At 40.6% G+C, this 17,824-nt stretch overlaps 1 protein-coding gene across 1 annotated transcript in view; it reads left to right on the forward strand.

Moving 5' to 3' along the window:
- Abca1 (ATP binding cassette subfamily A member 1) overlaps positions 1-10,204 on the forward strand; it is a 128,882-nt gene extending 118,678 nt beyond the window's left edge. The window contains exons 44-50 of the mRNA XM_027403085.2: positions 96-202; positions 3,010-3,151; positions 3,467-3,601; positions 4,480-4,583; positions 5,109-5,201; positions 6,075-6,318; positions 6,942-10,204. Of these exons, the coding sequence (XP_027258886.1) occupies positions 96-202; positions 3,010-3,151; positions 3,467-3,601; positions 4,480-4,583; positions 5,109-5,201; positions 6,075-6,318; positions 6,942-7,082 (966 nt within the window). The 3' untranslated portion in view covers positions 7,083-10,204. The remainder of the gene's footprint in view (positions 1-95; positions 203-3,009; positions 3,152-3,466; positions 3,602-4,479; positions 4,584-5,108; positions 5,202-6,074; positions 6,319-6,941) is intronic.
- Positions 10,205-17,824: the final 7,620 nt, after the last annotated feature.

A 17,824-nucleotide genomic window follows, 5' to 3' on the forward strand; every position in this document is an offset into this window, starting at 1 on the left:
CAAATCACATCCAAGTCCAGGAGGCTTTTTTATCAGGCCATGCAGACTGAAATTTACAAGTTTGTTCCTGCAGCTAACTTAGTCTTGCTTTTCAGTGCTTTGGACTTCTGGGCGTCAATGGTGCTGGGAAGTCATCAACTTTCAAGATGCTGACGGGAGACACCACTGTGACCAGAGGGGATGCTTTTCTCAACAAAAACAGGTGAGGGAAGAAGCACCCTGTGTTTGCTGTGCAGACTTTCTTTCTTCAGCTTTAAGAAATTGGATCTGGGTCTGGTTATACTTGGTCTTGGGACAGAATTTACATTTTCATCCTTGTAGTGGCTTGATTTGAAAATGTCCCCCATAGTCTCATGTGTTTGAACACTTGATTCTAAGCTGGTCATGCTGTTTGGGATGGTTGTGGAACCTTTAGGAGATGGATCCCAGCAGGAGGAAGTATGTGACTAGGCATGTGCTTTGAGACTTTATGGTCCAGCCCTACTTTATGTCTCCTTCCTGCCTGGTGTCTTGCATCTCTGCTACCATGCCTTCCTATGATGATTGTACCTCCAAACTGTACCTCAAAAAACTCATTCTTCCCTAAAAAGAAAAAGAAAAGAAAAAAAGAAATACACTGTTACGTTCTGACTATCCCAGTACTGTAGTTTGTAAAAACATTTAAATGACTTAGGTCGAAAGCTCTTAAAATCACCTCTGATTCACCACCTGAAAATAAGCACTATTTTTATATTTTCTTGCAGTTTCACTCGTCCCTAAAACTTTATTTAGGTATAATTTACAGACATATAATTTACTTGTTCTGAGGGAACAGATGTTTTAGTAAATTCCTAGAATTACTCAGTTATAATTTTCCATTGGCTCAGATCTGTTTTGATGCATGTGGATGTCATGTCAGAGCAATGCTCTGTATAGATTTTGAGTTTCTATTAGTAACAAGTTTATCATGAAGAGTTCCCAATGGGTTACATAAGCTAAAATCTAGAAACTCCACTAAGTAAATATCTTCATTTGATCAATTCCTTATAAACATTGGGCATTAGTTAGTTACTATTTTCACTGTGTAAATATATCCCTGTAGATAATTTCTGTTATTTGCTTGGAAAAGTCACTGTGTGGTAGAAGGGCATATACCTGTCTAATTGCCTCTCTAAAGTGTGTGCCAGTTGAGAAAGCCACTGTTAAGTTATTTTCTAATCTTTGTGGATAAAGCTACACATTAGAGACCTGTTAGTGACATTTTCCTTGAGTACTCTAAAGATGTGGGGCTTCTCCAGGTTATTTTTATATAAATAAATACATATTATATACCTTTGGAACTTTGCTGATCATGGCCACATAGAAAATCCATTTTTTTTTCATTTGAATGTAGTACATATACACAGACATGTAGGCACATGGGCATATATACACCTAAATGAAAAGTTCGTTAAAATGGAATCTACTGTTATTTCTTGTTGGGTACCCTAATAGTTCATATTCTAGTCTGTGTCATGACATTTAAAAATTGCTGGTGCTGTGACCTACTGAATTTATTTCACAATCCAGCAATGGGAGATTGCTCATAGTTCAAAAATGCTGGGTAGAGGTTCAGTCAGTATTATTGTAGAGTCAGGTACATCATGAACTTATCCCATCTCTTGCTGAGTTTTTTTTTTTTTAAGTAATCTAAAGTAATCTAAAGGACCCTTAAAGGAATAGAAATTTTGTGACTAGTAATGACTCGCCAGTCTTCTTCTAGTACCAAGTTCCTGGAACAGGCAGAGGTGACAATAACTGGCACATCCTAAGGTTTATCTCAGCTACTGATTATACAACTGGCTTGGGCAATGTAGCTATGGGAGTCAGACACAGTGACCATGGGTTCCTCAGTTACAAGTCTTAAGAAGGCTGACCCAAGAGTACTAAATAAGCAGAGAGGGCTGTGCCTGTGTCAAGTTCATGACTGTCTGGAAGTAGCTGAAAGGCAACCATCATACTGGGGTATGAGTGCTGAAGTTTTCAGATAATGACAACTGTTAGCTTAACTGGCTTCATAGACCTAGAGGGCACCCCCACAGGTATAAGTAAAATTGTCTATATGTGTATTTTTTCTCTGTTACCATATGTTAGAGGGTCTATAATAAAATAAGCAAATAGAGGAACATATGGGAGTCTGCACTGTGTGTTTACTGGAACCAGGATGTTTGGAACATGAATGTTAGGGCTGATTCAGCAGTTGGGAGCTCGTACCCAGCATTTCTGGACCTTATGTGGTACCACAAGGTCATGGAGAAGACTGGAGTAAAAGGGTACTTGGTACTTAGGACCATCTCACACAGTCAAGTTTGGGATGGAGACTTAGTGCTTAAAGTTCCAGATAGGTGTGACTGAGGTTGTTGGCAAAGACTGTGCTACAGTTGCATTGACTTGTAGGCAGACTTTTCTGTCCTGCCTGCCAGTTCCCAAAGCACCATATACAGACTGATTATTAATTATGAAATCTCAGCCAATAGCTGAGGGTTGTTACTAACTAGCTCTTAATAAAGTAACTGAACACATTTTTATCAATCTACGTTTTATCTTGAGGCTTTATTCCTTTTACTCTGCAGTACCCATGCTGCTTCTTCTCCTTCTGGCTGGCAACTCTCTGTCTCTGCCCTTCCTCTTCCCAACATCCTCTCTGCCCCAAAAATCTTACCTAGCTGTTGGCTGTCCAGCTTTTTATTAAACCATTCTGAGTGACAAATCTTCACAGTGTACAAAAACATTATTCCACAACATAGTCTCCTTTTGAAACTGAACCAAGCCTGCAGGTTGAAGTATTCATGAGCCAATGAGACCAAGGCAGGGCAGAGACAGGACCCTTACTGCTTGGAAGAGTTGGCATCCTTGGAACAGCAAGGCTGTCCCTGAAAACTTCAGAAGCAGGTGTAGATTTGTTCTGTACCAGGATATTTCTTGTAGGGATGTCAGACCAGATTGTCTCATCAGAACATCTCTGAAGACTGGTTCTATCTTCCTTTACAGCATCTTAACAAATATCCATGAAGTACATCAGAACATGGGCTACTGCCCTCAGTTTGATGCCATAACCGAGCTGCTGACTGGGAGAGAGCACGTGGAGTTCTTTGCCCTCTTGAGGGGAGTCCCAGAAAAAGAAGTTGGCAAGGTATTGTGGGAACCAGAAAGCCCGGTTGTCTCTTTTGATACCCTTATATGGCATAGCTTCTCACACATGGTGGCAAGCTGAGACCTTTTCCTTGCCCTGCTGTAGTCTCTTCTCTGCACCCATTCTCATGGTGGGAGAAGGGAGAGTAGGCATACACAGGCTAGGGGTCAGGGAGCAAGTGCGGTCCTGTCACACGAATCTCTTCTCCCTCCCCTGAGTCCTCAGAGGTAGCTGAGACTTGAGTCCTACTCATGTAAGAAAGCATGATGATAGTACTGAACCAGACAAAGCTCAAAGTGCTCTTTGTCTCTCTAGGTTGGTGAATGGGCAATTCGCAAACTGGGCCTCGTAAAGTATGGAGAGAAATATGCCAGTAACTATAGTGGAGGCAACAAACGGAAGCTTTCCACGGCCATGGCATTGATAGGCGGGCCTCCTGTGGTGTTTCTGGTGAGTGTGCAGGTGGTGAGTGTGAGGGGAAGGTAGCAGCTATTCTGTCATGAATGAACGTGGTTCATCTGAAGTCACATGTGGGCCATGTTGCATACTTGGCAGGGTGACAGTAAGTCAATCTGCCATTCACTGCAGAACAGGCTTGAAGAAGCACAGGGAAGCTCCTCCCACAGAGCACACTGGGTGACTCTGCTGGACCTTAAAAGGCTTCCCCCCAAAAACATGCTCCAGACACCTTGTTTTCTTGCCTTGGATAATCCCTCCTAGTATGGCTGAAGCTGAGTGTGAGACTTGATCTCTCTCAGGAACATTCTTCATGGCTCATGACTGTATGTTCATCCTCCAAAGACAGAGAGTGAGGACAGTGCTTCGAGGTGACCATAGTAGACACTGGACCATAGTTCCTTACATGCAGATAAAGAAAAACCAGATCAGACTGGGCAGTGGCCCTTGACACTCATTTTGTAGAAAACACTAGAGGTATGGGAAGAAGCCTGACTTGAGGCTTTAATGTTACCTTGACCATATGAATCTGAACTTTGCATAAGATTAGCAAGTATAATAGAACAAGGAGTGACCTAGGGGAAAATATATTAGTTTTGCCTAAACCTTACTCTTAAAAAATGTTTTTTGGGTTTTTTGTTGTTTGTTTGTTTGTTTTTGGAGATTGGATTTCACAGAGCAGTCCTAGCTACCTGGAACTCATTATGCAGACTAGGCTGGCCTTGAACTCACAGAGATCCACATGCCTCTGCCTCCCCACTGCTGGGATTAAGGGTGTGTGCCACCACACCATGCATGATCTTTAGCATTAAAAAAATTATCTTTGGTATTTTTCTCAGCAAATAATTAAACTTATTTTATTCTAATTATAGGATGAACCAACCACAGGCATGGACCCCAAAGCTCGGAGATTCTTGTGGAATTGTGCCCTAAGCATTGTCAAGGAGGGGAGATCTGTAGTTCTCACATCTCATAGGTCTGTACTATATAGTCTTGGCCTCTGCAGTGTGTGATTGATTATATTTGGTTAATTAATGAAAATTAGAAAACAAAGGCTAAGACTGAAACAGTTATCACCTGGAATCATTCCACTTCAAGATAACTATTATCATTTGTCTGTATATAGTCCAGAGTTTTCTTATGCAAAGCTATACACACATAAGTGTTTTACAAACAAAAAATGTAATTATAATGTGTATATTGAGAATATTATTTCAAGACATAAAATTTGGTTGTGCCATCACTTCTCATAGCTGGATTGCATTTCATAAAGTTCTACCTTAATTTATGTAACTTTTCCTTGTGCAAACATTTGGATTACTTCTACCTTTTCACAACTGTAAAGCGCATGACAGAGAAGAGCATCATTCCTGTATCTTGGCAAGAGATGCTCTAAGATAATGGGGATCTGTTTTTTTAGAGTGCCAAGTGTCATGGTGATGTTTCCATGGATATAGGGGGATCTCTCTGAAAGGAAACCCTCCTTCTGTTTTTCCCACAGTATGGAAGAATGTGAAGCTCTTTGCACAAGGATGGCCATTATGGTCAATGGGAGGTTCAGGTGCCTTGGCAGCGTCCAACATCTGAAGAACAGGTAACAGATAATTTCTTTGGGATAGCATCTAGTGAAATGGTCGGTGTTTATTCTTTGCTGGGTGTATACATGGTGGCTTAAAACAAAAACAAAAGAGCTTAGCAAAAAGAACATGGGCTCCACTAAATCAGTTTGTGCATTAGAGTTAGATCTTGGACCCATTGCCAGTGGTCTCATAGAGAGGTGCCTTGTTCCTGCCTCAATGTGATGATGGGACAGACTTAGTAGACTTCCTAGGGGAGGCCTTACCCTCTTTGAGGAGCAGATGGGAGGTGGGGTGAGAAGGAAGTGAGGGGAGGGAGGGGGAATGGGGATTGGAATATAAAAAAATAAATTAATAAAAAAATAAAAGAGCATGGGCTTTGATGTCTAAATGGGCAGTAGTCCAATTCTGACTTTGCCACATACTGGTTGTGTGATTTATAGGCAAGTTACTTAACCTCTCTGAGAAGCAGTTTTCTGGGATACTTCTGAATTTTGTTATATAAATTAAATTTAATAATTTGTATGTGATGTTATGGTAATGAGGACACACTGTGGAGTCAATGGAAATGGGTTCACATCCTTGCCCTACCATAACCCAGGAGATAACTTTGGGACATGGGCAGGTGACTAAATTTCTTAGGCTTCTGTTTGTTTGTGTGTCAGACTTCATGGTTCCACACTGGGGATTTAATGGAATCTTGAATTCAAGGTTCTGAACACATGACTAGATAAAACTGGTTTCTTCTCTCAGAAACTGTTCTGTAGGTCTGCCAGAGATCTCCCTTTTTCTCAGTACAAAGCAGAGTTTTTGGGGTTAAGTATTATCTTGAGAAGTTTTCTGGGAATGCTCCATTTGGACGTACTTTTTTTTTTTTTTCCTGCCCTCAGGTTTGGAGATGGTTACACCATAGTTGTGCGAATAGCAGGGTCCAACCCTGATCTGAAGCCTGTCCAGGAGTTCTTTGGACTCGCCTTTCCAGGAAGTGTCCTAAAAGAGAAACACCGAAACATGCTACAGTACCAGCTTCCCTCCTCCTTGTCGTCTCTGGCGAGGATATTCAGCATCCTCTCCCAGAGCAAAAAGAGACTCCACATAGAAGACTACTCTGTCTCTCAGACAACACTTGACCAAGTAAGCCTTCAGTTCAAAGTACTTTAAGCTGCAGGGTTAGGATGCCTGGTCCTTCCTCCCACCATGAGCCTGAGAGAAGTTCAGCCTGTCTGTGTTTTGATTCCTTCTGTTATTACTGCCTATTCTGTATAAATCTCTATGAGCATATGCAAAAAGATGATGCTTTCTATTATATGGAGTTATTGTGACTGTTGTAGCAGTAGTCATAATAACTACCATTTATTGCCTATCAACCATGAGCCAGGCATTTTGCCAGGTGCCTTATCCTTTTTAAATAACAAAATATATTAAAATTGGTAGTTAATAGGTATCCAGGAAGTGTTTTTTCTTTTCCTTTTAATCAAGCCCAAATATGCCAAAGTGATAATTGATGAGATGATTGAGCAGTTGGTGATATGGGGGTAATGTAAAAAAATAATTTTTAACTGCTTTTGATGTTTTTCAAGTATTCTCCCCTTCACACGGGGTTTTCTAGTTCAATTACTTATTCAATTCTGTGTTCTCCTACCTGACACAATTTCAACACAAGGACAAAATGCAACCATACATACATAATAATGATACTGTAATCACACAAGAACAAGTCAAGAGGTATTCATGAATGTCCATCTTCCTTCTGACAGGTATTTGTGAACTTTGCCAAGGACCAAAGTGATGATGACCACTTAAAGGACCTTTCATTACACAAAAATCAGACAGTTGTGGATGTGGCTGTCCTCACATCTTTTTTACAAGATGAGAAAGTGAAAGAAAGTTATGTATGAAGAGTCCTGTTCATACAGGGTGAATGAAAGGAAGGAAGAGATAGGTCTTCCTTCGCACTGTGTCAAGTGTTCCACAAGAATCCTGCATTTCTGTGGAGAGAAACAAACTGGATACTGTACTGACACTATTCAATGCAATGCAATTCAATGCAATGGGAACTCACAATTCCATTACAGGGGCAGTGCCTTTGTAGCCTATGTCTTGTATGGCTCTCTAGTGAAAATGACTTGAAGTTAGTTCATTACCTTATACAGATGTGAAACTCTGGTATGGAACCAAGCAGACCATGGGTTTGGATTCATACTTTTTTGTTCCTGTGTATTCTCACTGGGATTGCAACAACAATCCATCAAATAGTCATGGCCAGTGGTAATCAAAGTTAAAGGCACCCATTAAGCCGTGCCGAACCACAAAACTGGTTTCCTGGTGACACATCCATTGCTGGCAATGAGTGTGCCAGAATTACTAGTGCCAAGTTGCTCAGAAAGTCTGAAGCCCTGAGGTGTGTCACACACACTTTTGTGAAAGCCGCCCTGCTGTCTATCGACATCATTAAATATCAGGTGACAAAATGGTGCCATGTGTGACTAAAGCCCTGCTTTGGTTCTCTCTTTGATGAGCTGCTGTTGTGGCTGCCAGATGCAAAATGTGGATCACCCTAAGTACAGGAGACTTGGTTCAGTTGTTCGGGGTTGTCTGTGCTTGGAGTCATGGGTCACCAGGTCATCTTTCTGAGACCTTTTCACACATTAGATCCTCATAAGAAACAAAGATCAGCAGCCAACTGCTGGGGCTGCAAGCTGCTGAGTTCAAGGTGTGGCATGAAAGAGCTGGTGAATTTACATGTGGGAGGTCTGGGTCTGTCTATCCTGACTGCTAACATAACACGGTACACTGCATCTCAAGATCCTTTATTATTTGACACAAATGTAGTATTATTGCTAGTTATATTTCTAACTGTTTAAATTAACCTAGGAAATGAAAAGGTGGAATTTTGACAAAAATCTTTGCACTGTTATTTGGAATTTTAAGTTTTACCATTGGCTTTTGGAGCCTTGAAACATACTGTTTCAAGATGATGGTGGCATAGAGGAATGTGACCACACTGCCTCATGCCTTATTTTCCTTGGTAGATTTGCAGGTGGATGTCTAACTAGTGCCTGGTGTCCAGAAAGCAACATGGTAGTCAACATCTCATGCCACATTTTTAAGACCCTGGCGAATACTATGGTGTGTAGTCACCGTGTAGATATGTGGATAGGAATGAGGGGTTGGCTAGCAGATTTTCTGTGCCATGTATTCAGTTGACTGATTTACACATGTAGGTGGTTTTGTTGAATCCACTGAATGAATATGGCCGCTCCATTGCCCACTTGATAGCATCAGTGCAAAAGCTAAGACGGGTCATTAAATAATGAACTGTTTTAAGGAGAAAACAGCTAGCTTGAAATTTCCTGGATACAACCTGTGCTTGTGACCTTCAAAATAATTGGCATTGCAGGATATCAGACACCCACCCAAACCTCTGACAGTCTCAGATGTTTAATTTCTTCAGCCTAACCAATCATTAAAAAAAAGTCAACAAATTATTCCATGTTGACTATTTTTGAGACTTTTCTCACTCAGGTTTAATTTTTTTCATTGGCAAACAGTGTAAAAAATGTTATCTCACTAATGCTCAATGTTATCTGTCTTCCTACAAAACAAAATCTGAGTGAATTCCTGTATGGCAAAGTTCAAGTGAGCTTTCACTATTACTGGTTTCTTCAACTAATTCTAAAATTTAAACAGCAAATTTGGAAGTATAAGATTTCAGATCTATAAAGTTTATAGAGTAATGTTATGTAACTCATTGCTTGAAAAGAAAAATGACTATTTTGATACTAATGTAAACATAGGTTTCTAAAAATAAAATGTTTCCAATAGTTATTGGCATACCACTGTACTTATGTATCAGAGATACAAAAGAAAAAAAAAAACTTTATTTTTCAAAATCGACCTTTAGTTGGCGTTCTCAGTCCACTGTTAACATATTCTAACTTTTCATTACACTACAGCCCTGAGCAAATCATTGTTTTAGTAACTCTGATTTTGAGGTCATATTCAACACAAACAAAAACAAGTAACAATAAAAAACCTAAATCACTATGAACCATTTTGAGAAAAATTTAATTCAATGTAGATTTGACATGTTTTTCTAAAGCTAGAAACAATCTATAGATATTGTGTTGCCTTTTACACTATCCGAACAGCAATCTTCAATTTTCCTGTATAAATGTAATTATTTTAGAGATTTAAAAAAAAATCAGCCCTATCTTCAAATAAGTTTCCTCATATTCCCTGTGAAGATGTACTATGTGAATTTAGAAATTCTCAAACGTAAACACATCTGATTTACCTTTTTTTCTTTTTAATCTTGGAAAACTTACTAACTGTGAATATGAGAAAGACAAAAGAAAGTGAGTCCTCTCTCTATACATACCCAGCACAATTCATTCTGGAACAAACAAACCTCAAACTACTGTATTTAGATGTCTGTACTGAAAGTATATGCCTCATGCCTATTAGATGTTACACATCATTTGCTCTCTGTATAGTAATCATTGACTTAAAGGGATTGTCTGTTGTCTTCTCATGGTTGTATATATCAGGTAAAATCGTTCCAAAGAGCCATGTGTTATATAATGGGGAACCACTTTGATACTGAAATACTAATTTGTACTCTTGTTACTATTTACTGGTGATAGTGTAATACCACAGAAATGCTGTTCTGATTCAAAACTGTTGCATCCCTTTTTTTATAGAGCATTTATATTTCCATATGGATTCGGTATGTCCTTTCCCCTTGTACTCCAGGATAAAGCTGTTTTTGTGCTTTTTCTTTATCATTGGCCCTTATTCCAAGCACTTTAAGCTGTCTGTAATGGATCTGTTTTTGCACTGGAATATCTGAGAATTGCAAAACTAGACAAAAGTTTCAGAGCAGATTTCTAAGTTAAATCATTTTCATTAAAAGAAAAAAAAACAGAAAAAAATTTGTATTGTCAATAACTTTATATGAAGTGTTTTAAAAAGCCTGTTTCTATGTTATGAGTCACAAAATAAAGCTGTGACAGTCCTGCTGGTCTACAAAAATTTACTTTTGTGCATCCGTAGCACCATCTGCTGTTAAAGTATTATAAAGCCTACAGGGGAAGCTGTTCTAGCCAATAGTGTAAGTTTTAGGAAAAGTTAAAATGCTCTGTAGAAAGAACCCAGTATGCTACTTCAAAATAACAGAGCATTGTATACTTTCTGATTCAGATGAGGCTGAAGAACTTCTGTAAATAAGGTTTAAGTACTTTTCTAGATGAACTAATGATTACTGACTATTAAGCTAAAGAGAAAACACTCCAGGTAGACTTCCTTAATGAAAACAGAACTGATTTTGAGGAGGCTACAGAAAGGTAGCCTTTGGTGCTTATTTAACCAAAACTATAAAAACACAGCATCATGTGTACTGGAAGGGGTGTGTGGGGGGAGGCAATGGCAAGGGTCACCATGCCCAAAGAGTAGAAATTTGGGGAGAGAAATGATACTAGGAGGCACCGGGGTTGGTTTCCACACTCACTCTGCTTCCAGATCAGTGTTAAGTGGTGCTCTGTTAAGAAAGTGTGGATGTATTTTTCATGGTTCATTATAGGCTAGAACCAATACCACTAGCCGATATTCTGCTATTCTTATAGATTGGTGCCTAGCCCAGTTGTCACCAGAGAGGCTTCATCCAACAACTGATAGATGCAGATACCCACAGCCAAATATTAGGCTGAGCTCAGGGAAACCTGTTGAAGGGAGGGTAGAAGAATTGTAAGAGTCCGAAGGGTCAAGGACACCACAAGAAAACCCAGAGAATAAACTAACCTGGGCTCTTATGAACTCGCAGAGACTCAACCAATAACCAGGAACCCTGCATGGGACTGATCTTAGGCCCTCTGCATAGATATAATGGTTGTATAGCTTGGTCTTCTTGTGGGACTCCAAAAGGGAGATCAGGGGCTATCTTTGACTTATTTGCTAGCCTTTGGGACTCTTCCACATACTGGGTTGCCTTACCCAGCCTTAATAAAAGGTAAGGTGCTTAGTTTTACTGCAACTTGATATGCCATGTTTTGTTGAAATCCATGGGATGTCTGTACTTTTCTGATTAGAGATGGAAGAGGAGAGGATGGAGCAGGCCACAGAGGGGAGGTGGGGAGAGGGAGCAGAAACTTTGGTCAGGATGTAAAATAAATAAAATAATAAATAGTCTCAGAAAAAAAGATATATACATAGTTTGCAACCTGAAAATCCCAATGGGTCTTGGTTCTATAGTGAGCTCCTCAGAATGGCTGGGATAATGTACAGTAAGTGGTCCTGGATCCAGGGCACAGGTGGGAGCTGTAGATGAAGGCTCTTCTTGGCTTTTGAGCAGGGCTAGAGTCCTGCTCAGCATCTACCACACAACTGTATCTTCTACAGTTCTCACAAAAGGACTTGGATGAAATATAACTGTTTCTGTGAAAATTCACAATGGAGGAAGTTAAAAAAATGTATTGTGAAAAAGGCAGTTAACAGTTAATCTAGATGAAAATACAAGTTACCCATAAGTCTTGACCAAAACATTCTAGAGAAAAGCCTTTCTAGAAATCTACTCTGGATCTTATGGACAGTGCTATTGTATGGATTAAGTTAGAAAAATCAGAGGATAAAATAAGCTACTATTTTCAAGTTTGGTTTGTTGTTGTTATTGTTTTGCTTTGTTTTTTGACTTGTTAGATAGTGGTAACCTTTCCCATGAGTTAAGATAAGACATTTTACATGTTAAATAAATGATACCTCAGAGAAATTTGCTCCATGATGCAGTGCTAATTAGATGACAAATGCTCCTTTGAAGTTAAGTGTCAGTTAAACTTGTCCTTGGTAAATCCTCTAAGCATTGTTATTTATTAATCTAGCAAATATTTACTGAGCTTTATATGCCCAGCATCCTTCTGGGTTCTGGAGATACAATGTTGAGAGAAATATAATTTCTCGATGCATCAGTGAAGGGCAAGTAACAGTGGACAAACACAGCTGGCACATCAAGTGCTTTGAAGAGTAGGAAACATGGTGACAGGCTAAAGATGGGGAAGAGTCAAAAACAGCCTGTCTGAGGAGTGACATTTAAGTTCAGATCTGAACAAAAGGATTAGAGCAATACCGGAAGGTGAGCGGTGAGAACACATCTGAAACAGGTAATATCAAAACACACCTGGGAGAAATCCTGGCTGCTAGAGGAGGAAAAGGAATCCAGTGTCTATGGGGACGAGAAGTGGGGGATGGAACCAGGGTCTTGCAGAATCATCAGGGTATTTGTCCTTTTGTGTTGTGGTAGTGAGGGGCCATGAGGTTTTCAGGAGGGCAACAGGTACTGTATGGTCTAATCTCTGTTTAAGCCAGTGTGGACTTTGATGGGGAGAAAGGGCTGTAGAGAGGATGAGAGGATAGAGGATGGGATAGGATATAGGATACAGAACACAGGCTAGAATACAGGATGGAATAGGAGCAACAGACAAAACTTCAGAGCCACCAGCATTTGCTCACAGGCTAAAGGTAGGGGTCAAGGGAAAGAAAAATCAAAAATGGTTTCCAGCATGTGACCTTAGTAGATGTTTATGTTGAAACATGCAGTTGATATTCCAGTCTGGAGTTCAGGGGCAATGACAGAGAATAAAAATGTCATATTAACAGTATACCACACACACACACACACACACACACACACACACACACACACACACACACACACACCACATAGTTCGTTAAGTTATGGGACTTGATGAACTTACCTAGAAAGAATAAAAGTTTGAGCCTGAGATCTGAGATTTAGAAGGAAACTCGGCAGGAATGGGCAGCAAGAAGGAAGAAGAGGAACAAACACACCTAGGGTGTGTCATAAACTGAAACTTAGAGAATGGCATGTTACTGGAAGGCCAACGTCTACTTATATCTGAAACTTCCCCTGTGAGTAAGGTAATTGTGGGAATAATGATCCATGCACTCCTAAAACGGTTCCTGGGGAACCTCCAAAGTCAGTGGACTGATGAGGAAGAATGAAGGTAAGGAGGCAGAATAGTGAATATACACCAATCCACAGGGCATTGTGCTCTGAAGGGAAAGACAAATAGAGCCTGGATCACAAAGCTTACATTTGGATTCTTCTTGCCTGCAGCTAGCTACAGCTGGCACCCTGTTTTCCTTTATGAGTGGTTTAAATCCTTTAGCTGTCAGGAGCCTTTCTCCACCAGGTTCTCTTACGTCAGGGTTTTGGGGTCAATTAGCTGAAACTGGAGAAGTCAAATTGTGTTCTCCCTGGAGAACATGCTTCTTTTTACAACACTGAGTAGAGAGAGGTCACTCCAAGTAACAGTTTATCAAGTCTCTCTGATGAATCTTAGGCTTCTTCCAACATGATGCAGGGTCATACTCCTTCAATGACAGAGAGGACTACAACTTCAGTTTCCACAGTAGTTAAGTGTCTAGGCTCTTAATCTAGTGTTCAGTGGATAGGAGCCCATGCTGGGAATGGAGTTCTGAGTGTGAGTCTGCAAGCACTATTTCCTCATCCTTTGTAAGATTTTTAGTGGCAGAGGAATTAGACTCAATTGGCCATGTATCTGTTTCTCTTCCTATAAATAGAATCGCTGTACTTCTATAGTCTATAAAGGCATCTCATAACCAATAGGCAATTGTAGGGGAAGCTGTAGACACGCCTTCTTAGGGACTGGCTACAGGTGTGCCTGACCACGCTTGTGAGGGCATGGTCAGAGTGACGTAGTGTGACTGCGTTTGCTCTTTCGGTTTCACTTTGGTACTTGCTGTACAGACTGCTGCCACGCCGGCTGGCTAGGTCGCTCTGTAAGTAAGGCTTTTCCCTATTAAACACCCTTATATTTCTACCTGACTCCGTATTGGTAATTTCCCACTATAGGCAATAGTATCTTCTGTGTTTCTTAATTGCACTCATAGTGAGAATTTCTACTGTGTCATTCACTGTCTTTCGATGGATACTTTCCAAACAAGGTGGTGAGGAACCTTCAATAATGCCTTGATAATAATGGATAAGATGAAGTATGGAGGAATAATATACTACTTTGTTAAATGCAAAACTCTTGTACTCATCTGTTTTCTGTTGCCATAACAAATATCTGATCCTGGATATTTTTTTTGGGGGGGGGAGATTAATTTAGCTCAAAACTTACAACTTTGGAGGCTGAAAATCCAAGAGCAGGTGGTCTCATTTGAGCCTCATGGAAGATGGCATTGTGGTGGTAGCATGTACAAAATGGAGAGGCCACACAGCAAGAGAGAAATCCAAAGAGATGCAGGGGATTTTAAGCAACTTACTATTAACATGAATGTAGTGAACTGTTCCCTACATGCTCATGATTTTGAACACATGGTCCTCAACTGGTGGTACTGTTCGGGAGAATATTAAACTTTGAGGATTATAGTCTGGCTTCACTTTCTGTCCAGGTCTCCATGTTTCATGATTTACCAGATGCAAGAGGAGCTTTGGCCATATACTTCCACTTCCATGAACTGTTACATCTTCCCTGCCGTGATGGATTGTCCCACTTAAAACCATGCACCAAAGTATTTTTGACAGGCGTCTTAACATGGCAATGAACAAAGTAACCAATATAACTCAACTTCAAGAGAATCAACATGGAAACCAAGAATATTACATTAACCCTTTCCAGTACTGGTACCACCAATGACCTAGCCACTTTCCACTGGGAATCATGTTTCCATCATCACTGTAAGGATCAAACTCCAGCACATAAATCTTTGGGTGGGGGGGTCACATGCAAACACCAGTACATAAGTCTTTGGGAGAGGGGGGTTACATGCAAACTATACTTAAGATGTAGCACATTTCATATGTTCATATAATCAATAAGTGCTTGCTGACTGAAGGGAAAGCTCCCCATTTCGGCAGCCAACACATGTTCTATGACCTTGTCTTAGTCACTAGAGGTTAGGTGCCTGCCTCGTGACAAGGAACCAATCAGAAGTTAGCTGGTGGCGCTATGCTTTACGACCCTGGGTGTACTTTAAGGACAAGCACACAGCAATGACGCAGAGCATAGCAACCACCCTGGGAGGGCTTATGGACCATAACAACCAGTTGACCAATCAACACAGGGCAAGGCCTCCAAGGCTGGAGGCACACCAATAGTGAGCCTGTGCGTACCCCTAGACACTCCCCTGATGCTGCCCTAAGATCTCTTGGGAGGCCCTAGGAGTTGTCTTTTTCGAGCCATCCGCCATGGCAGGTGGGTGAAAGACCCGAGCTAACATGGGGTTAGCTTGTTAAATTATAATAAAGCCTCGTGCAGTTTGCATAAGCTCTCGAATCCGCCTGGTGATTGGGGTGACCGCGGTCGTGGCCTGGGATCCTGGATACCTGAGTTTTCCGGGGGTCTAACACTGACAACTTAGCATGTGCCAGGTACTGACTGGTGATACCCCATGATATCGTGATATTTAGTTTCTAGTGGAAGGAGAAATACAATAGAAATCACATATAACTAAAATGTTTGTTATGCTAGTAAGTGACAGACTGCTGATGGTGTGGCTTACACAACAAACATTTATTTCTCACTCTTCTGGAGGTTGAGAAATCTGAGATGAGGATGCCAACATGATTAGATCCTAGTGCACACTGTGATTGTGGTTAACTCACATAGAGATGTAGAGAAGAGACTTTATCCCTTTGTAAGGACTCTGGGGTAAAGATACAAAAAGGGTAAGGAAATTATCCATGAAGAAGATTCTAGGTAGGGGCAATAGACTTTAAGGCAAGATAATGCTTAGTAAGTCTAAGAAAAAAAGTTGTTAGGTCAGCCTGGACCTGAGGGAGTGGAATGACAGTAAGGTAACAAGGAGGACAGGTCTTGTAAGGGCTTGTAGGCTACACCGACACGCTTTGGACACAGACTCCAGTGAGACAGGAAGCTACTGGAGGCATGGGAGTGTCAAGGAATGACAATGTGCTTTATGTTTTATATTCTTCTGGCTGCTGTGCTGAAAAAAGAATAGGATGAAGGCAGATCACTTAAGAGCTTTCTCCTTAAATCCCAATAATGATGGGCTTGCATCAGAATGGTGGCTGCAGGGGTGTGAAGCAATCAAATTCTGGGTTTGGGAGATCTGCTGATGGGTCTGTAATGGGGTTAATGACCTGAGCAAATGGACAGGATGGGAGGTGTCATTCACTGAGACAGGGCTGCTCAGCTTTCCACAGGTTGGTGTGAAGTTTCTAATAGATTCAGGCAGAGGTGTTAAGACTGGCAGTTGGAAAAGGCTGAATTCTAGAGAATGCATATAAACTGGACGGACTGTCTGAACACAGGTGGTAGTTGGAGACTTGAGACTGAGAAATAATTCAGGAAGTGAGTTCAGGACAGCTAAGGAGACTAAGGTATCAGCTCTGGAATGTGACACCACTGGACATTAAGAGACAAGGCATTAATGAGAAAAGAAGACTAAGCAGCTACCATTAAGGAGAATGAAGAAAATACTTCCAGAACAAAGAAGTCATCAACCGCTGGAGACCCACTAAAATGAGGACTGGAAAGTGAGTTTAATAAGAGCTATTTGTTTAGTGGGGGTAGTAAGACATTTAACAGAGAATCAGAGGCTGGAAGTATGACACTTCTTTTGTATTACTATATACGGGGTGGGGAGACAGGATGGTTTTTGTTTGTTTCTTTTCTTGTCTTTTTTTCAAAGACAGGGTTTCTCTGTGTAGCTCTGGCTGTCCTGGAACTCACTCTGCAGACCAGGCTGGCCTTGAACTCAAGAGATCCACCTGCCTCTGCCTCCCCAGTGCTGGGACCAAAGGTGTGTGCCACCACACCACTGGCTGTTTTTGTTTTTTAAAGATGGGATAAGTAATAGCACATTTGTATGTTGGGAAGGATTGAGATTCAGAAGCATAGCTTCATGAGACAGAAAGTTCTGGAGCTGTATCCTTCAGCTACTAAGTCTACAGGTGGACGAACTGGTCTTCACCAGGATCATATAGTAGGAGAAGAACACATAGTAGGATGGGAAACAGTTCCCAAGGGAGCCTGCTGCAGACAGTGATGGGGAAGTGTCAGTCTGCACAGTCTCTTCTGATTACTTTTTATTTTCCCGTGAAGAAATGAAGACGGGAAGCCGGTACTGGGAAAAATGTAATAACAAGAAAGTCAAATTACAGAAAATCAATGCTTCTGTGTGAACCTGTGCATATTAATTACTTTCCTCTTCAAACCTCTTGGAAGGCACATCTCTGTCGTCTTATGTTTCGTAGAGAGTGAAAATGCAGTTGGACTGAAATACAAGTAACACATATATGATTTAAACCAAGTGAATAAGGTATACAATTTAAATTAAGGAGACCTGTTAGGATGATTGGTGTTCCCATCAAGAAGACCAAATGTCAGCTCTTCTCTCACCTTTTACTCTACTACAGGAATGGACAGAGATTGATGCTCAAACAGTTAAAACAAAAATGCTAAGTCACTTTTAACATTTTATAGTGAACTTTAAATTTTAATTAAATTTAAAGATTGCTTATGATCATTTGCATCTTTAACAATTAAAAATTAATTGTATACATTCATTGCACATGGTATTTATGTTACCTAAGAAAATTTTCACACAAGCATACACTGTACATTGAGTTATATTC

This window comes from Cricetulus griseus, chromosome 2 (genome assembly GCF_003668045.3).
Source record: "Cricetulus griseus strain 17A/GY chromosome 2, alternate assembly CriGri-PICRH-1.0, whole genome shotgun sequence".
Lineage (NCBI taxonomy): Eukaryota > Metazoa > Chordata > Mammalia > Rodentia > Cricetidae > Cricetulus > Cricetulus griseus.